This window comes from Gorilla gorilla, chromosome 17, assembly GCF_029281585.2.
Source record: "Gorilla gorilla gorilla isolate KB3781 chromosome 17, NHGRI_mGorGor1-v2.1_pri, whole genome shotgun sequence".
Lineage (NCBI taxonomy): Eukaryota > Metazoa > Chordata > Mammalia > Primates > Hominidae > Gorilla > Gorilla gorilla.
Window position 1 is genome coordinate 82,212,844 of NC_073241.2, and position 22,872 is coordinate 82,235,715.

The following is a 22,872-nucleotide window of genomic DNA, read 5'->3' on the forward strand; positions in this document are numbered from 1 at the left end:
CAGTTTTGCTAAATATTACTTACATTTCAAAACTAATCTATTTTCTATGTTTTCTATAAAAATAGAATGTAGTTACATTATAGAAAATAGATTCCATTTCTGTGGAATAATGTTCTGTATAACAAAGAGGACACTTTCTTCACTTTTAAAATTTATTAAGCCAGGTAGTTAATTTGTGTAGCCCTATGACTAACATAAGGCAGAGAAGGGCAAATTCAGGTACACAATTCTAGTTCTAAATGAACATAGACAAGGAACTAGTTGGGAAATTTGGAAGGTTTGTATAGATTATTACTTTTATAGGTCATAAGGGAAGAACTGTCTGTACAATGATTCCAGTGGATGATAAATGCAGAATGAGAAATTGAGCTCACTTTATTTATAAGATAAATAAAGATTCAGATTAAGTAACATGCCCTAAATTTTACAATTACCAGGTGGTGAAACCAAGATTTGTACTTAATCATTCTGTGTCAGACCCCATGATATTAACCACTTATTATAACAGTTCAAGTTGGGAATTTATGCCTAGGAATTTAGACTTGATTCAATTAACTTTGTTGATGATTGGGCATCGCTGAAGGTTTTTGAGCAACCTTGAATACACTGACATAAACATACACCCAAAAAACGGAAGTGAACAGCACATTAGGTTAATGCATTACCTGATATTTTTGTCTCATATTTAACGTTTTTTTTTTGCTGCATTGTAGGAGTTTCTCATACTGTGTTTTCTTTTAAAAATCTGGTTTGAAGAAAACTTTCTCTTATACCAGGGTATAAACAGGGTGCACTTAGCCTTTCATAGATTTAAGATGGATAAAATGATTTCTTGTGCTCCTCTCATATATACTGGAAAAAAATGAAGTAGATGATCATATTGTATTTAAGCCAGATGAAGTCCATGTTTTCTAGATATATCAGATTTAATTCGGATGGCATGAAAAGGTCTGCATATGGACTCTCACAGTCTATTTCCATGGATTCTGCTAACATTGACTTAACATTGACCAGTTAATAAATATTAAAAGTTCCCAACTTGAACTGTTATAGTAAGTGGTTAATATCATGGGGTCTGACACAGAATGATTAAGTTCTTGGTTTCACCACCTGGTTATTGTACAATTTAGGGCATGTTACTTAATCTGAATCTTTATCTTATAAAATGTAGCAAGTAATACCACATATTTCATAGGGTGGTTGTGAGGCTTGAGTTTGACAAGACAAGCACAATGCCTGTAACTTCAATGTCCTCAGTAGCTATTATAATTATCTTAGCATTTTAGAGTTTCCAGTTTTAAATAATTCTATTTTCATGTCAAGATTATTTCTCTGGTAATAAATTACCTGATTTTGGATTCTGGGTCTCATAAGTATTAATTTGTCTACTGGTAGTTTACTACACATGCTTTAAGCTATTTATCTGTAGTCCTAGCACATTTCTGCATTTTATTTTCACATCTAAGAGAAGTCAGAGTTTTCTGCATCTTCTTCCTCTCTAGTAACTTATTGCTACATGATTTTACCTTTCTTTACCTCTCCAGTAACATTATTTTCCTTTGCTGTATGATATGGTATAAGAGGAACTGGTTTAGAAATAGGAGTCAGGAGATAAATAAGCTTGATAGTGTTTGATCTTCATTACCCATGAACAATTCTAATCCTCTCAAACCCTTAGTTTCCTTATCTGTTAAGATAAAAGGGTGGACGACGTCAGCGTTTTCAAATCTTTTCACTATAAAGGATCTCATTTATTATTTCACTCCATATTCACCCTCAACTCTGCCTTTATAATCCTAGAGTTCAACAATTCAGGTTAGCAAGACAAAATCTAATCCTTAAAAGCCACAAGGCCATGCTATAACACAATAATTAATGGTCAAAAATCAATTTTATGAAATATGAGATTGTTCTATTTTTAGATTAATAAAAAATAGTTTTAAGTCAGTTTATGCTGTCACACAAATCACACCAAAAGAAGATAGGATACCTTTTATTGTGTACAACTAAGTTCCACGTCATTCTGTGCCCTTCTCCACACCAGATGATAACTTTAGCCTGCCTTCCTTGGTAACTAGGGCTAGGCAGAGCACAGGAGTAAATTGACAATCCTATTGTAGTGGAATTAGTTATAGTAGGTCAGGTCATTTAACCAATGTGCGATAACCAAGGTAACCAGTCTTTCACATGGAGCCGATGACATTCCATTCAGATGTAACAAAGCCTAATATGTTGATAAGCCTAACCTGACTTACTGTGGATACATAAACCATTTCTGTTTGATTCTGAATTAAAACGTAATTTTTTATTTCCCAATGCTATTTGGATGGACATCAACAAGGCTCAGGATTCCAAGTTGAACATTTAAAAACTTGGGGACTGATTACATTTTTCTAGTCATGTCTATCATTCTAAAATTAGTGATCTCCCCCTCAGCAAATCAACCAGTTTTTTTTTCTATTTTTATTGTTGACCTTGAGTGATGTTAGATATGGATTATATTATATGCTCTTAGCTACTATTCCCTGAAAAGTTACTATTTCCTGTAAGTTAGAAAGCAAAAACAATGTATTTGAGATTGTCCTCCACGTAAAGGAATGAATATGTCTTGGAAAGGAGAGAACCTGTTTTTTCCCAAGAGTCTCATGAGGCCAAAATATGGTCATTTCTGCATTTACTTATGAATGTGATATTTAACAGCCTTAGGTGGGTCATCTTAAGGGTCAGGCAATCATCCGTGACTCTCACATGAACAAGAAAACCTCCCTGAGGGTGTGTAGAATCCAGACTTATAACCCATGAAGCAAAAGTCACAAAAAAATAGTGAAAAGACCTGTAGAGCTTGCTTCCTTCTTTGGCCTCATTTGCCATCTATTTATTCCTGGAACATAAAAAAAGACAAATTTAGTCATAAATTATAGGCACACCTTTATTGATTCAACACTGGCAAAATGGGAAATAGTCCAAATGCTTTGGTTCATTATCAAACAACAAGAGCCAAAATCACAAACCCATTGCTTTTCTGGAAAGTTTTTAATGCTGCTTTATGCATGTATCTATACATCATGAAGATTTTTGGATTCTCCAAACTAACTTTGACACATCATAATGGCAACATTTGTTTTCTGGGATTCTACTGTCAGCTGCAAAATTAAAAAAAAAAAATCTAAAAATAAAAAAAAATCACTTCCTTCAGACTTGCTACAAAATGAATCTGATAGACTTAAAATTTGCTGTGAGACAAGGGATAGAAGCCATACGCCAGTGATAAGAATAGATGATTTCCTTTCTTCCGCCAGACTCTAACTAGAAATAGCAATATGTATGTGTACATAGAGAAAGAAAGAGGAAATACGAACAGATGTAGGAATATTTACAGAGAGGGAATGTCATTTTTAGTACTGAATTGGTGTAAATGAGGAAGGAAAATAATAGAATCCTAGAGTGGTGAATAATAGCTCCGGAGAAATGGCTCCTTTCTCCCTCCATGTTCAAAGCTCCTTGGCTTACAGCCAGATGGAGTTTTTCATTTTTTTATTAAATAAATTTGGATTCCCGTGATCAGTTTGGATTAGGCTGGTTTTTCAATAAAGAATATTCTAAACGCAGAGTTAGAAGGAGTTTCATGGAATTTTTCACTCAGAGCACATAGTAGAGTGCCTACTGGTGTTTGAAGGCTCACGGTACCTGCTGAATATTCTAAAACAGAACTAGATGCGGGATGGCTAAGCAGCCAGCAGGTGAACAGTAGGTTAGCTTGAAATTGAGGATGCAGACAGAGCAAAGTAGCTCTCTGAAGTTAAATTAATTTGTAGCTTTTATGCCTGGGAAGAAATCAAAGAGAATACCCCACAGTAGCTTGCGGTGCCCTTTCATTTCCATTTGGAAATGTGTTTGATATTCCATGGAGGCAGGAATTTCATAAAGAAAACCAAGGAGTACACAATGAGGGAAAAAAGGCTTTTGCATTCAGAAAGCATAAAAATTAAAAGCAACTACTGGTTATTTTGAGGAAGACAGTTATTAAGTTGTGAAAACTGGTATTTTTTTCTTGCCAACGCAGATGTCAACAGTCCATAATTTAATTTCTCTGTGTCTCAGTTATTCTTTAGATTCAGTGCCATAAATTTCATGTTGAGGTTCCTAAATAACTGTTTAGGGAAATGGCCCTGTTAAAGGAAAGCCGTAGTCATCACTGCATTAGCATAAATTCTTGTTTACTCAGGATACATTTGATCATACCCAGTGTCCTAAAATAATTGTAAGGAGTGTTTAGGGTCCCAGGTTGGATAATTTATATGACCAACCTAGTCATCTACCATGAGGGAAGATAAAATAGTGTGGCCCCAAAGACATTTGGGAAAATCTGTGAATATGGACAGTGAATATGCCCCTCAGTAGGTCACACACACTCAATTAATTTGACCATTGTAATGTTTTAACCTTTTTAAAAACAATTCTTTAAAAAGGAAATATTCTCTTCCTTTAATACATCTTCCCTTCTTTAGGGGATGGGGCCTGATGATAGTCGACTTTTTGTTTCTGAATATATTAAGTGTAAGTAAATGTGTCAGGTTATATGATCCATGATGCTATTTGACTTTTAACAAACTATTGCTGAAATATAGTAATTGAACATATTTAATTTTGCACTATCTTCTCAAAGGCAAAATAAGAGGGGCAAGAGAGGCAGAAAAGAGGAAGGAAGGAAAAGGGGACTGAAAGAGGGAAAAAGAAGAAATATATTTATCAATTTCTATTTGAAAGATACAAAACCATTTCTATGTTGAAGGAAAATGGGCTTCTTGAGTATTTCAGAAACATGATTAATTTTATGAGACTGTGTCTGCATTTGTTCTCAAAGTATGGTAGATACCTAGAATTTTGGAATTTCTTGAGATGCTTTCAGGGGATCTGCAAGGTCAAACATTTATTATAATAATAATACTAATATATGTTTTGAGTTTTTTACCATGTTGGCTTAAGAATGTCCATGATAAAGCAGTGAAAATTATTAATTTTATTGTCTCGATCCTTAAAGTACACATCTTTTTAGTATTCCAAATGTGTCAACATAGGAAAATACATACACAAAAATAAAAGTGTAATGGGTTTTGCATGGTAAACACTTCTGAGGTCATTTGTGTTTCAAGTTGAATTAGCTACCTTTTTTTTTTTTTCTTCATGAAACACCATTTTTACTTGAAAGGACAGTCAATAGAAAAACTTGCTATTCAGACTTGGATACTTGTTACACATTTCTCAAAAATGAACAAAGTGAGCCAGCTACTTCAAGGAAGATAATATTTACCGCCAAGAATGAAATTCAAGTTTTTAAGTTAGAAATTTGCAAAACATGTATCTGCCACTGGGAGCTTGACAGCTTCCCAACATTCAAGCACCTTTCTGATGGGATTGGTGGTGAGAGTAGCAAATGAGACTTTTGGCTAATCTATAAATGTTTCAACATTTGGAAGATGTGTCTAATACAATGTACCAATCCAAATAACCAGTGATTGATGTGACAGAATCATGCATGGGTAAAAGATCTATTCAAAATACCAGCTAGATCAGTAGATTTTTACATAACATAGCACAAAACGTTTATAAATATGGTGCTAGATTTCACATTACAACTAATTTTCAAAACCCTGCTTATTGAGTTTTGCTGAAGTGTTCAAGGATATCTCTACAATTATGTGAGAAGGCTATCAAAGTACACCTCCCTTTTCCAACTACATGTTTGTTTGAGATCAGATTGTTTCTATGTAATTCAACCAAAACAACGTAACAGAACAATGTCAATGCAGAAAGTATTTTTAAATTAAACCAATAATTTTTAAGATTTATAAAAATGGAAAGAACTACCACTATACTCAATAATTTGTTTTGGCCGATATAGGTGTTTTTTTAAAAATATTATTTTTGATGGGGTAAAAATAAATATTTAATAGACTGGGCACAGTGGCTCATGCCCATAATCCCAGCAACTTGGGAGGCTGAGACAGGCAGATTGCTTGAGCTCAAGAGTTTGAGACCAGCCTGGGCAGTCTGGCGAAACCCTGTCTCAAAAAAAAAAAAAAAGAAAAGAAAAAAAAAACCAAGAAAACAAAAATAAAAAATATTGGCTGGGCGTAGTGATATGTGCCTGTAGTCCCAGCTATTCGGGAGGCTGAGGTGGAAGATGGCTTGAGCCAGGGAGGTGGAGGTTGCAGCGAGCTGAGATCATGCCACTGCACCCCAGCCTGGGCAACAGAGCGAGACAGACTGTTTCAAAAAGAATAAATATTTAATAAACAAATATTTCAAAAATCTGTTTTGATTTTTAGTATGGAATGTATTTGTTGCTACATCCTGTATAACCAAAAGCTAAAGAGCTTCTAGGGGATATTCAGTAATTTTCAAAAGCACAAAAGTTCCTGAGACCCAACAGTTTGGGATTCACTGTCTGCATCGTTGTTCTTTGTTGTAATGATTGTAGACTGGTCATCCTCAACTCAGATAACAGATTAAGCTAAAGTAGGTCAATATTTCTATTTAGAAAAAAGTGAAGAGGAAAGAGAGAAAGGAAAGAATAGCAAAGGCAACGTATTGCCATAGGGTGGTTCCACATTTTAAGGCACTCTGTGTAGCCTGAGATCAGTATCACTGTAATGACTGTGTTCTCTTTATTTCCATACCACCCTCTTGCTGTCTGGGAGGATTATCTATACTGCCACCAGGATAACAAACAGACCAGTTCAAAGAATCAGGTTAACATTTTCTCCCCAATAGGAAAATGCTAAACTAGGCTTGAGTTCAAGTAAAGCATTACTGCTTTTAATCGATTTAGAAAAATAGTTACATAATTTTGTACATTTACGTTCATGAGCCTCACATTAAAGAGGTATGCTTTTGTAGATTTTAATACCAAAATTTCACATTAGAAAAAAATCCATTTTTTCTGCTGGCTTGAATAAAGCTATTGTCAAATATGTTTTCTAGGACCCACGCTTATATTTTTCTCTGTTTTATTTTAAAATATGTCATAGATACATATAAGTATATGAAATGTATGTATATCTTAGAGAATAAAATGGAAAATGACCATGTATGTGATAACCAATTTATGAAATAGAACATTACAAATTTGCATTCTGATACCCTCTCCTGTAATTGAACTATGTTCATTAATTTACTGGAAAAGTCTTTATATTCTATTAGCTGAATAATTGCATTTGGATATGAATAGTGGTGCCCATATAACGAGAACACAAATGATTTTTAATCAGTAATTACTAATTTCATCATGGTTCCATTAAAATCAATTTAGTCAACAAGACTCACAACCTAGAATTTTAAGTTCACATCTCCCAGGGCCTTTTAATCTATTCTTACAGAGCTTAGAGGAAAAATTTTCCTTTGCTCTTAAATATGTGCCTTGAATGTTAGTCATTAACTTTTATAATTGTTTGCTCCTGGTACAATTTCTACACACTTTGCAATACTAGAGTTTAAGATAACTCTGTACTCTAAGAATACTACATGTTATTTAAAAACCTTTAGAAAATACGCAAGAATCCAAAGATGAAAAAACCACCCATAATTCCGTCACACAACATTAACCTTGAAAATTGCATCTTTATCCTCCTCATTTAAAAATATAAATATACTTTCTTAATCCTCCTCTCTAAAACTCATATTGTAAATAAAGGAGAAAAATAAGGCAGATATCAAGTTTAATAATGTTTCTGTAGAACATTTCAGCAGTGCAAAAACTAAAAATCAAACTGAAATAACAAAGTTACTTAGTATTTTAAGTTTCTGAGATCTTGGTTTCATTTTTATGTATATATTTCAGTTATTTTTTGCAGCATAATAAACTAAAAAATTTAATGACTCAAAACAGTAATGATTTATGATTTCTTATGATTCTATAGTTTATATGAACAGTTTCTCTGCTGGTTTCACTTGGCCTCACTTATGTGCATTTGGCTGAGAGAGAGGTTTCAAGATGGCCTCACTCACATGCCTGACAGCTAGTGCTGGCTGTTGACTGAGGGCCTCAGTTATTCTCCACATGACTTTCTGTCTTCCATTTGGGTAGACTTACATGGTAGTGTCAGAGACAGCAATGGCAAAAGCTGTAAGGCCTTTTGAGACTGTGGCTGCAGAGCTCATGCAGCGTGACTTTCACCATAATCTACCAGTCAAAGCAAGATACAAGGCCAGGCCAGACTTACAACAAGAGTAAAAGGCCTCCCTTTTGGATTAGAGAATATTAAAACATTTTTTGATCATTAATCTAGCACAAAGTTGTAAAATGTATGAACTACTTACTATTAATGAAAAATTGCGTTCCTTTTGGGGGAACTTTCTTACTATTTGAACTTATCAAATGACATAAAGAAATACCAAACTTATTGGGGAAATAAGATCATGTTTTTCTGACAAAAGCTGACATTTTCATATAATGAATGTCACAAATTCCAATGCCTATGAAGCTACGATGGTAACAAACATCACTGAAATGAGCCAAGTCAAGATTGGAGTAATCTGGACCATATATGCTCTATCTGAAAATGGAAAAGTAGATGGTTCTTTTTTTTTTTGGCTGAATAAGTCCGGTGATGTCTGGACCACTGATATTTTAAAACAAAGATTAAATATTGGTAAGTAATTTTGTTAAACAACATGAATCTAAAAGTTACATGGAAAGACAAGAGACCCAGAATAGAGAGCACAATACTGAATAAGAAGAACAAAGTCAAAGGATGGACACTACCTGACTTCAAGACTTAATATAAAGTTACAACAGTCATGATAGTGTGGTATTGGCAAAATAATAGATCAGTGGAACAGAGGAGAGCTCCCTAAAATAGACCCAGACAAATACAGTCAACTGATCTTTGAGCAAAATCAAGTCAGTGGAGAAAAAAATCGCCTTTTGAACAAGTGGTACTGGAACAATAGAATGTCCATATGCAAAAAAAAAAATAAAAAATAAAAAATAAAGAATCCAGACATACCTTTCACAAAGATTAACTCAAAATGGACCGTAAACCTAAATTCAAACACAAAATTATGAAACTTCTAGAGGATAATGTAGGTAAAAATATAGGTAAGCAAATTTGGCAATGCATTTCTAGGTATAATGTCTAAATAATAATCCATGAAATGAGAAGTTGATAAGTTGGACTTTATTAAAATTAAAAACTTATCTTCTACAAAAGACACTGTTAAAAGAGTAAAAAACAACCCACAGATTGAAAAAAAATTTGCGAAACACACTTGTGATCAAGGGCTTCAATCCGAAACACACAACAAATTATTAAAAGGAGAGAAATTTAAAAATAGATAAAAGATCTGAACAGACACCTCACCAAGGAATATATAAAAATGGAGAGTAAACATAAGAATATGTTTAACATCATATGTCATTAGGCATTTGCAAGTTAAAACATCTATTATATACCATTACACGTGTATTAGAATGGCTAAAATACAAAAAAGGCAATAGCAAATGCTGACAAGGATGTAGAACTTTTTTTGCTGGTGGCAATGAAAAATTGTACAGCCACTTCAGAGGACAGTTTGGCAGTTTCTCACAAAGCTAAACAGTTTTACCATACAATCTAGCTATTGCACTCCAATATATTTAATTGAGTTGAAAATTTATGTCCTGATAAAAATGTATGCTTGAATGTTTATAGCAGATTTGTTTATAATCACCAAAAACTGGAAGCCACCAAGGTATTCTTCAATAGATGAATGGATAAACTGGTACATCTAGACAATGGATTATTACCCAGCAATAAATATAAGTAACTTATCAAGCCACGAAAATGCATGAAGGAATCTTAAATGTATATTGCTATGAGAAAAAAGCCAGTCTGCAAAGGCTATGTACTTTATGATTCTAGTGATATGACATCCTGGAAAAGGTACAACTATAGAAATAGTAAAATGATCAGTGGTTGCCTGGAGTTTGGTAGGGATGGCAGGAGTGTAATGAATAGGTGAAGCTCAGGGATTTTTAGGATGCTGAGATTATTCCAAATGATATGGTAATACATATATATGACATGCATTTGTCAAACCCATAGGATTATGAAAAGTAAAGGGTAAACCATAATGTCAGCTATGGACTTCAGTTAATGATAATGTATCAATATTGGTTCATGAATTAAAACAACCATACCACATTAGTGTAAGATGTTTGTAATAGGAGAAACTGCATTGCAAGGGATGGGGACCTGATATATGAGAATACTCTGAACTATCTATCTGTTCAACTGTTTGGTAAATAAAAATTTTTAAATAAAATATTAAATAACCATTTTGTGTTGTGTGATTTTGTTTTCTGATAAAGTAAAATAGTTTGAGTGGAAAACCTCAGCTGGGCTTGGTGGCTCACGCCTGTAGTCCCAGCACTTTGGGAGGCTTAGGTGGGCAGATCACCTGAGATGAGGAGTTCGAGACCAGTCTGGTCAACATGGTGAAACTCCATCTCTACTAAAAATACCAAAATGAGCCAGGTGTGGTGGTACATGACTGTAATCCCAGCTATTTGAGAGGCTGAGGCAGGAGAATCCCTTGAACCTAGGAGGTGGAGGTTGCAGTGAGCTGAGATGGCGCCACTGCACTCCAGCCTGGGTGACAGAGAGGCTCCATCTCAAAAAAAAATAATAATAATAATAATATAAATAAATAAAAGGAAAAAGTGTCCCTTCCATAGGTAAATTAGTAGCATCGTTGATAGGTCCTAGGTAATTTTTTTTTTCTTTTTTAGCTAGAAGATTAAGTAGATCTTGATGTTTTTCACAGGGGATATTGTAGAACACTATTGTATAGTGTAAGTTGTAGAAACATTTCTACTGAGGAGCAGATGGTGAAAGTAAAATATTCAAATGCATAGGCCTCTAATATCAAGGCAACTATTTGTAAATACATATTTTGGGAACTTTCCTGTTCAGGGAATTTATCGTTAAGCAGTATTGTCTTTCAAACCATATTTGCGAGATTTGAAAAGTCACTTTGAAGAAAGGAAATGAAGCATACCATCAGCAATTTTCAAAAGTTCTGAGACATTTTTCTACAATATTGATATAATAAAGATGAACACATTTGGAAAATGCTCTTAATATTTTCGTTGTGAAGAGTATTTATTTTTGTTGCTGGAACAACCGGAAGCAAATGTGGGAAGACTGAGAAAGTGTGAAATTTTATTTCTCCACGCAAAGAATACTTTAGATAACAATTACTGTCCCAACTACTAGCTTGAGAACTGGTGTCCTTTTTATTACACTGTGATCTACCTGTGTGGAGTTGGGTCAGTCTAATGAAGACTAAAGATAATGTCAAATATGTCCTATGTCCCCTCCCACTTTATATTCTCTCTGACCACCAGCAGCTCATGCTATGACCCAATTGGGTCTGTCCTCCCTCAGCGATTCTCCTCACCCCTGTCCTAGTTTAAAAGATTTCATTGCCTCATTTTCTTTGCATCCAGATTTTGCTTTGAGTCTGCAAAATGACAGATTATCGGCTAATCCCACTGAATGAATTAGGTTGAAGATGGCTTCAATTAAGTCTTCCTCAGGAGATGTGGATTTTAATGGGTACTTGAAAACAGAGCATCTTGTCTCAAATAAACTTTGAGTGACATAATTTTAGTCAACAGGTCTGGTCAGAGGATGTTGCCGTGGGTAGAACACCCTCCTCCAAGGACTGGTTTTGGTGTGTCCCCAGGCATTATCAGTAGAGCTTATATAGGAAGGTAAATAGAAGCTCTTAACTGTCAGCAAGCCTACTTGAGCATTGCATTTGGGGCTTAGAACTTTGTGAATTTTTTGCTTATTCCACCTGATATAATCTTAGCAACTTTGGATGAAATGCATTTAAGGATTGAATCAAAAGACTTCCTAAGTTGCATAAAGACTGTTTCAGTTATCTGCTAGTAAAAGTGAATAGTGTTCCATATATAGAACTAGTAAATGCGTCAGATGAAGTAGAAGGATGCAGAGCCCTTCATTGACCCAGGGTTTCAGCTCTAGGGGCAAACTCACTCTTTGAAATGTTGTTAAAATTAAAAATAAAAAGCCAGACACAGACTAGTTATAAAATAAACCAACTTAAGTTATATAAATCTGACTTCCTTTTCTAAGAAAGCAGTTATTTTCTCAGCACCTGTGTATTCTACTCCTCAGTACCTGTATGCTATTTAATACAATTTGAATATGTCAAATTCTAATATATTTGTTTCTCTTATTTTCCAAGCCACAGAAGCAATAAACAATGTTGAAGAAAGTAGAATAGATATTGGTGGTAGGCAAACTGAACATATCAATAAGTTTTGGAAAATAACATTTAGAAAAGCTATTGACATTTTTCTGTTCTCTAATGCTGATAAGTAAACAATTCCTGCTTGCTTATGGGTAGCCTCAGATACGTGAATAGCCTCAAGCTGATGCCCTATACCATGATGTCATCAACAGCTAAGAATATTTCAATATCATAATCCTATACACTTGGGATGAAAAAAACTATTTTAGGAGTTTACAAATTTCATTGGCATCTTTCCATTTTTCTTTCCATCTTTTGTTAGGAAAAAAAATCAAAATATATCATTTATCTTTGCAATGTTTTTCATACATCATATGATACTGTGTTTTCCCCTCATAGATCCAGGACTGCATAGACAGCTGTATTTTCTGCAAAGACCATCCAATGTAGTAGCCATTGAAGGAAAAGATGCTGTCCTGGAATGTTGTGTTTCTGGCTATCCTCCGCCAAGTTTTACCTGGTTACGAGGCGAGGAAGTCATCCAACTCAGGTATTTCACATTTAAGACTTTTTTGTAAAGTGTACTTTTGTATGGTATATGCTGCTATTTATATTTCTCTAATTTGATATAAGTACCTACAGTACTAGGGTTTTTCATAATAATTGAATATTTTTCCACATTTCTTGGCATGATACAGTTATATGAAAGATATTTAGCCACTGGGATGAGAAGATGAGGAAAAGATCAAAATCCATGAGATCAATTCTGAAAGGAAACTGAGGACGTCAGGGCTGCCTTTGAGATGGTCCTGCCCAAAGAGTCTTCAGCAGAGAAATTTTGGTGGATTCCATTATAAGAAAGTGGTATATAGAGAGGTTTGATCCTTAATATTCTGTGTCACACACAAAAGATAACTATGTGAAGTGATATGATCATCAGTTCAATTGTGATAATCATTTCACAATGTATACATATACCAAAACATTGTCTACACTGTTATTATATGCAATTTTTGTCAACTGTACTTCAATAAAGCTAAGGGGAAAAATGAAACTAAATTTTTCTGAGTTCAAATATGTAGCATGTCATTATAGAGTTTGAGCAATTTTTTTTAGCTTCAACTATATCGCTCATATTCCCAGCTATAACAAATATTTAAGGGAAGACAGAATAACTTGGCTGGCTTTGAATTGCTGGAACATTAATATTAAGATACAGTTAGAAAGTAAACTCTCAATAGAATGGAATACTTAGTCTTTCTGATGAAATGGATCTTACTTAATTTCATCGATTTTTGGGGACTGGTATTCTCCTTTTTAACATATTTATTTTTAAAGAGAAGGTAAGTCCATCAATCATAAATTAATCTTTAAATTTCATTTACCTTAAATATTTAGGTAACAACAAGGCGTGGCATATGATATTACAATATTTTTGAGAACATTAGAACACACAAGAAATCCGGTTACCATTTCAGCACATCAAGGTGTGTTCTCTGCGTATAGCCGAGCACTCTTAGTGCGGTATCAAATATGGTTTTGTACAAAGGTCATTAGATTGGATTTCAGGACACAGGACATTGATTTTCACTTCAGAGTACCACTTCGCTAGACCTCGAGGTTCTCAAATCCAAAATGAGAGATTTGGACTAGATTGTCTATCATTTTTTTTTTTAGCACTAAAGTTACTTCCTAGTTTAATCTGCTTCATTTATTTGATCGCTACACACAATCTTCCAATGGGAGTAGTTTACCTTGAGTGAATTTTTGGATCAATAAGTGAGACTTTAATCAAGCCCTTATGATACACAGTTTCTTTCCAGTGTCTTAATTTGAGCTTTGGTGGAGGTCATTTAAAGCTCTGAGTATCTTGCTTAATATATACATATGTTAATTTACTCTGCACCTACCCTATGTCTTGCAGGTCTAAAAAGTATTCTTTATTGGGTGGAAGCAACTTGCTTATCTCCAATGTGACAGATGATGACAGTGGAATGTATACCTGTGTTGTCACCTATAAAAATGAGAATATTAGTGCCTCTGCAGAGCTCACAGTCTTGGGTAAGTTAGTGGCTGGAGATGAGTTTATATTGTACCTTTCAAAGTATATCACCGCGACATTTTAATGCTCATCACTGAATTGATTCCTATGTTTATTAGTGTGAAATTGCAAAGTCCCAATACTCCACACATGTCCTTGCTTTGCTCTGATTAATTGCATAGGGGTTATATGCAATGTTTGAATACTTATTAATTAAAATCCAGATATATTATGCTTTAGTCTAATTATTCCAGTGATACAGCTGAAAAGTACCAAAAATTATTAATGGCAGATGTGTTGAATAATAAATATGATATTCCAAAATATCTGGGAAAATAAACGATGGAAAATTGTACAAAATATTTATCCTTGAGGGGAAAAAGGCAGATGTTATTTGAGATGACAGGGTTTCTGACATTAAATTCAGTATGTTGGTAAGATTGTTTTATTAACATGGGAATACTGTGAGTGTTGAAAGTGAACCATTAAAATAAGGTATATGTAAGGAAAAGCTGCATAGCAAGAATATAATTTAAGGAGATTTAAGGAGCATTGAGGGGTTCATTATATTCCAAAAGGCAGGGTTACCCATGTGTCATTGCAAACGAATAATTCTTATACATGGCAGATATTCAGACAAACACATATTTTTATCACTTACTCCAGATTTATTTTAACCAGTTTTATTTGAATTATGTAGTTTGGAGAAAGTGCCTTAACATTTGGATTTCAGTTGCTTTTTTTCTGTAACAGCAACCAAACATTGAATCTTAGGAATTTTTCCTCCGGAATAAATCTTTTTGCCTTTTAAAGAATCTGAGAAAAATCATAGTCTATTTAAAAGTTATTAAGTAAAAATGAAAACATATCATATGCTGATTATATTTGCTAAGTTATACCATGATATTCCATCCATTTTGCTTTTTGTCTTCAAAGGTTATTCAGAAAACACTTTCGTCTGTGGACATGGTGATAATGTATATCATGGGTTAGATAATGACGTTGCTTGTTCTTTGATCAAATCATAAACATTAAACCAGGAATGGGCAAAAGACTTAAACTCTGGATTTAGAGGTAGTATTATACTAACTAAAATATTAGCTGCCTTTAAAATGGCACAATTTAGTTGAGTCATATTTTATATTTTGGTGAAACAAAGAATAGAGAACTTTCACATTTGTAGTATCAGAATTCAGTAACACAAAATGGTTATGATGGAAATTGTATTGTGCTGTATATTACTGATTATAAGGCAGATTTGGTTATGGAATACGCTAGAATTTACACTGGTCGTAGGTAAACCATTACTTGCATGAGGCCAAATTTTATTTCAAATTAATGCACATTATTTTGACATGTAATGGTTCATTGATATCTGAGATAAACATATGCAAATACTGATTTCTGGGGATAAACTAAATTAGCCTATATATATACACACATATATATGTGTATATATACATATACATATATACACACATATATATGTATATATACACATATATATGTATATATACACATATATATGGATATATATATTTTGTAATTTACACAATTCACAAAGAAAAAATGCCAGTATGAGTATGCCAATACATATATATACACATATATGTGTATATATACGTATATATGTGTGTATATACGTATATATGTGTGTATATACGTATATATGTGTGTATATACGTATATATGTGTGTATATACGTATATATGTGTATATACGTATATATGTGTGTATATACGTATATATGTGTATATACGTATATATGTGTGTATATACGTATATATGTGTGTATATACGTATATAGGTGTATATATATGTATATATGTGTATATATACGTATATATAGGTGTATGTATACACATATATGTACATATATACATATATGTACATATATACATGTATGTACATATATACATATATGTGTGTATATATGTATTGGCATACTCATACTGGCATTTTTTCTTTGTGAATTGTGTAAATTACAAAATAGATGCTGTTTGATACATATGAAACTATCCAAAGATGCACAAGAAAATATTTAATTATTTCCACTATAGGCAGTGCATTTCTATACCTCTGAAGTGAATACTTTTGGTATCTTGGCATGTTTTATTCCATAAAGTTCTCATGTTTCATTGATGCACATACGCCCACCTAAAGTTTGGTAGTAGCATGACACTTGGATGCTTCTTTGATTTTTCCTTAGGCCAGATGATTAGTCTCTATTACAATACCTCTAGTGAACCTTGACTAGTGTTATTATGTAAAAAATATTGAAAATAAGCATCCAAAAAATGCTCCACATTACTAATCATTAGAGAAATGCAAATGAGAACCACAATGAGAACCACCATCTCACATCAGTCAGAATGTCTATTACTAAAAGGTCAAAAAATAACAGATATTGGCGGGGTTGTGGAGAAAAGAGAAAGAGAATGTTTATACACTGTTTGTGGGAATGTGACTTAGTTCAGCCATTGTGGAAAGCAGTGTGGTGATTCCTCAAATAACTTAAAGTAGAATTACTATTTGACCCAACAATCCTGTTATTAGGTATATACCCAACGGAATGTAAATCATTCTACCATAAAGATACATACATGCGTATGTTCATTGCAGCACTATTCACAATAGCAAAGGTATGGAATCAACCTAAATGCCAATCAGTGGTAGACTGAATAAAGAAAATATGGTAAATATACACCATGGAATACTATGCAGCCAAATAAATAACAAGATCATGGCCTTTGCTGCAACATGGATGGAGCCATTACCTTAAGTAAACTAATACAGGAGCAGAAGATCAAATATGGCATTTTCCTATTTATAAGTGGAAGCTAAACATTGAGTACACATGGACACAAAGATGTAAAGTGTGTCCTTATGTACTTGATGTTTAGTTTCCAACGTGGGACACTGGGGCCTACTGAGAGTGGAGGGTGGGAGAAGGAAAAGAATCAAAAAACTATCGAGCACTATGCTTATTACCTGGATGACAAAATAATCTGTACACCAAGCCCCAGTGAGATGCAACTTATCTATATAACAAACCTGTACTTATACCCCTGAATCTAAAATAAAAGTTAAAAAAATTGACAACATAAATTAACGTAATATAATACAGTTAATATGCATTAGTAATTTAATCTATGTGTACACACACGTATGTAAAACATGTACATATGCACACATGTGCGTGCATATTTGTATTTGTATATATGTACATGTATGTGGATAGATATACACATAGATATATTAGAAACAGCATTTACTGAGTTCAAACCATGTGAGGCATTTATTTGTTACAGTATCCACTGTGGGAAGTACGTAGGTCGAGCCCATTAGATAACAACCCTCTTGCCTTCTGTACTTCTGTACCAAGTGAGAAACAAGAACAGCAGTAAGGCATAGGGTAAGTCAAACATCACCTTAATTTGTTGAAGAAGCTGCCGTTGAGCATGGTTTGCATCTGCATGGGAGGCACATGCCCATCTGGACATGGGCAGTGTCTGTATTGGCAGGATGTCACTCAGGTGTCAGCTTGTCCCACTGCTTGGTGGCTGGTGGCAATGGAGAGCACTTGCTCTCTTTGGTCAGGCCTGTTCCCAAGAGAGAATTGTAGGCGAAAGGAGTCTCTTCAAAATTCCAGGCTTATTAAGTTATCTGTCATGTATCCTGATCCAGGCTCCCCTCAAACCAAGAAAAAGTGGGTACTGGAGAGTGGTGAGGTCAGAAGTCATTCCCTCGAGGAGCTGCCTCTCTAGGGAAGAAAATATCAGTGTTGAGGCAGAAGTATTCAACATCCACACCCCAACCTTAGGTGTTACTTTCAATCCCGTTTTACAAACGAAGGCATTTTAGCACAGAAAGATAAGTGGCTATCCCAAGGGGGGATCCAGATCCAAATCCAGGCATCCGACCAAAGAGTCTCAGGCATATGCTTTACTATCTGCCCTGTCCACTCCACACATTCGTATTCATTGTTTTTTATTATTTATTTTTAATCTTACTGAAACAGCTATAAAAAGAAGCAGGTTTATGTGATGTAAATAAGAACAATCTGAAATTTTAGTTTGGTTAATAATTAGTCACTTACATAAAATAAAATATGTGACCGTAATGTAATGATCTTGACAAAGCAGAGAGGCTGACAGGGGAGCAGGGAAGAAAGGAATACAAGCTGTTCTTTGAAAATGAGGTTAAAACAACTGCCATACTTCGAATCTGTAGACACAGAGGCAGGTGAAAAGTGTACTCAGTATCGGGTATTGCTTATTTTTTTTACTGTAACTTCTTGTTTATTCAAAGTGGTGTGCCGTTTGTATAATCAGAAAAATAAATGTGGAGGTATAAAAGTTGACATGTTTATGGTTTAAAAATGAGATAAATAAAAATGTTAAAACTCAGAAAATATTGAGATTATTCTAACATACACATAATCCAAAGACCTGGACTTTGCAAACACACACACACACACACACACACACACACACTCACGTTTGTTTTCTCCATATAAGTGAAATGTATGCTATATTGTATCCTCATTTTCACTTCAGGATAAATCATGGCATCTTTCTTTGTGTGTGCCTGTGCACATGTCTATGTTCTCCAGTTCTAATTTTTTTCCTTTTTGAGACAGGGTCTTGCTCTGTTGTGGCCTTGAGTTCGTGGGGTCAGATGATCCTCCATTCTCAGCCTCCCAAGTATCTAGGACCAAATTTGGCTATTTATTTTTTCTTTCTTTTCTTTTTCTTTTCTTTTTTTCTTCTTTTTTGTGGAGACAGGGTCTGGTTATATTGCCCAGGCTGATCTCAAACTCCTGGGCTGAAGTGATCCTGCCACCTTGGCCTCCCAAGGTTCTGGGATTACAGGCATGAGCCATCGCACCCAACCTTCAGCTTTATATTGTGGAACATTATCATGTTTCTTAGTTTTAATTAAGCGAGGTGTGGTGGCTTGCACCTGTAGTCCCAGCTACTCAGGAATCTGAAGGAAAGGATCTCTTGAGCCTAGGAGCTCTAGTCCATCCTGGGGAACATAGCAAGATCCTGTATCTACAAAAACAAAAACAACCCACTAAGTTAATTATCCTTAAGTATCTTTGTCATTTATTTGCGAATATCTGAAGGAAAAGTATCCCAGAAATACTTAAACCCTCACTGGCAGAGCAAAACTTTGCCTCCCTTCAGAGTGCATTTTCCCCCACAATTTTGAATATCTAAACATTTTATAAAATGGAGTCTCATTGTTAAGTATTTATATTCCTATTAAATTAAGATTTCATTTTATAGTTTTCTTGGACTGTTGCATTTTACATTTTGTGAATTTGCTGTCTTTTTTGACCTTCATACATTTATTGAAACATTTATCCTTATTTTATTGATTACAGGAACTCTTTATATAAGAATAATATTGACTATGTTGTGTATGCCTTTGCATTTTTACATTTTGCATATGGCACCAAATCTTTTTCTTCATGGTTGCTAGCATTGTCATTAGACTTACACTTTTATTCTATGAACCATGCTATCTCTAAAAATCTGGTTATGGATTACATGTTGAATGTTTAAATTAGAAGCATGATTAATTTCTAAAAAATAGTGATGTTTATATTTTGAGTTTTCATGGTCTTGGTGCTTTTTGTCTGTTTTTAAGGAATTTTTTTGGTAATTGGACATATTTTAAAGGTCTCTCATGGACTTTATATCACTTATAACTACTCTAGAAGGCATAATTTACTTCAGGATTTGGTTGATATGCTGTTTTAATTATTCTAAAAGGCTCCAAAAATGAATATTTGTATAATGTTTGAAATAATCTTTGACTACTCTGATATAAAGTTAGGATTATCCTGCAGGACTGAGTTTATATGAAAAATTGGATTTATTGCCTTCTTAAAATGGATGATAAGAAAAGAACTTTATTATCAATGTTATTTAAATTTATTTTTCATGATTTTTAAGAATTTAATCATATTTGTATTCTTCATAAGATAAAATCCCACAAGAAATCCAAGCTTCGGCTTATAAAACTTTAATCATGCATTTTATTAGACTCTTGTTTTGCCTTTCAACTTGCAGTCCTTTCTTGTACTTCACTGTCTGTGAATGTGAACCTTCATGAGCTAACAGACTTTTCAAGTAGAATATAATTTTATAGACTAGAAGAAAAGACATTTTGTTGCCCTCAGTAATTTTACAGAGTGAATATACTTTAAATATGATTTGAAGCTTAGCATTTTGTTTCCTTCTTATAAAATAAGAATGGAAAATTCCATAATCATTAAGCTTTTTGGAGATATCTTTATTAGACAAGATTAATGACAACCTTATTTAAAATAAATAAAATATAAATAAGTTTATAGATATTTTCTTTATCATAGCCATTTATGGTAGCATTTCTGACTTACAGTAATCATCGATAAATTATTGGTGGACACCTTTTGGGTACAAGGATTGCACTAGGTTCTGGGAAGACTACAGAAACATCTGAAACCTGGCTTCAGTGGGCTTCATATAATTACAATTCATAAAATCAGTTGGCCTAATACTGTCTGAATAAACTTTTATTTAAAAAAAGAAAAAACGAAAACGTTATATGTAAACAGGGACTCTGGGAAGATGTGAAGAGTTGGTAGTCTCCACTCTCATAGAAAACAAAGCCCGAAGCGGCAGGGGTGGGAGGAGTCCTAAAGAAGAAAATGTGGAAGGAGGCTCTTGGAATATTGTTGTCGACTTTTTAATTTAATTTTAGCCATGACTGCTTGTATTATTTATTTTAAAACCTAACTTTTATAAAAGAAGTCAAAAGTGGTATTTTTCCATTCTTATGTTCAATACGTCCAGCTTTCTGGCTCAAGGATTTTAATCTGACTATAATTGTGTACATATCCTTTTCTGTATCTGCCCATCCCCAACTTTCACCCAGCTCCACACAGGAAGAAAGACAGCCCTCCATAAATGTTCTAGAGATTTGCCACTGCTTTGGGTCTAGATTGATCCCATGTCTGAATCAGTGCAGAAATGCATAATTTAAAAAGTGATTTGATCTTTTACAAAGTGCCAGGCTTTGGACAAACCTTGTGAACTGTCCTTACACACACAGGTGGAGATGAGTGGGAACTTTACTGAGGATGGTCTCTTCAGTAGGAGCCATTAAGTTGAACATCAGCGAGAAAATAAAAATATCTTTGAACTTTCCAGAAATGGTTCTAGAATTCCCTTTAAAGCAGTTGTGTAGCAACACAAAAAACTTGTAATTGCCCTCTAGGAATGTGTTAAGTAGGGTTCTCTCTATAGAGCTGAGCATGTCCACCTTACACAGATGTGTTCAATAAGCCTGAAGATGATAGACTCAGAATATTTATGTATAGATATAGATATACACACGTATATTTTTGTATATGTGCATTCATATACATAAACATAGTATATACATATATATGCAATACATGCACTTACTCTCTATTTCTAAAGTTTCCCTTTAAACTTATTATTTTCTTTCAAATGCATATGATTATCTCGACCATTAAATGAGGTTCTGATTCTGCAAATAGATAATAGACTAAGCTATTCAGAAACGTCTAGAAAAATCATCTTAAAAGTGATTTAAGAAGAGGCCAAATAAAGATATATGGGTGAAGTTAAACACCCCTGTTAAACATTACTGTTTTGTAAGATAGCTGGAAAAGTCCACCTTAATAGCTCATTGCTCAAAATGCTTTAGAAATTTTGAAACATATGGCTGGATATACGGTGAACTAATGAATATGGTTTCTAGTCCTAGATATGCAGCTGAACCACAGTGTGAGTAGAAAACTAGCAACCAACTGTTGAGTGCCTCTTGTGTACTAAGCATTCCGCCAAGTAGTCTTTGGGCATAAGAAGATATGACACAGATCCAGGCCTCAAGGATAGGTAGGGAAAAAGACAAGAAGCAGGTGATTGCTATCAAGGCCAAAGAGCTGCTGAGAAAGAGGAAGACAAGGGGCCCTGAATAAAGAATGCAACAAAGATGAGAGAATGGGGGAGGGAGTGGTGAGGGGAGAGTATGAGAATGGGGGAGGGAGTGGTGAGGCGAGAGTATCTGACAGGAGGTAGTAAATGTGCAAAGGTCTGGAAATAAGCAGGATGGGGAACGGGAAGTGAATTATGTGACTAAAGATTGTGGGTACAAAGGAATCTGATGCTGGATGGGAGAATCCATATAGGTCTTGAGTATTTTGCTCATGTGGTTAGATTTATCTTAAGGGCAATGGAAACATATGGAAAGATTTCTGATTGTGGCTTGTGAGCTATTTAATCTTAGCCAGCTATGTAAACCTCTAATCTTCAATTCCTTCATTATTTTCTTCATATTTGTAGAGCTTTAGGAGGTACAAGTGCAGTTTTTTTACCTGGATATTTCCCATCATGGTGAAGTCTGGGCTTTTAGTATAACATCACCTGGATAGTGTACATCGCACCTATTAAGTAATTTCTTATTTGTTTGTAAAACAATGATAATTACTTTATCATAGGATTTGGTATCTGTTTGAGTGTGAAAAGTAGAGGAGAGAGATTCCA

At 34.2% G+C, this 22,872-nt stretch overlaps 1 protein-coding gene across 3 annotated transcripts in view; it reads left to right on the plus strand.

The window, feature by feature from the left end:
* The window catches only part of DCC (DCC netrin 1 receptor), a 1,206,401-nt gene that overhangs the window by 570,955 nt on the left and 612,574 nt on the right, over positions 1–22,872 (plus strand). For all 3 annotated transcript variants that reach the window (XM_019014295.4, XM_019014296.4, XM_055367978.2), the window contains exons 4-5: positions 12,664–12,814; positions 14,189–14,325. In XM_019014295.4, the coding sequence (XP_018869840.3) occupies positions 12,664–12,814; positions 14,189–14,325 (288 nt within the window). The remainder of the gene's footprint in view (positions 1–12,663; positions 12,815–14,188; positions 14,326–22,872) is intronic.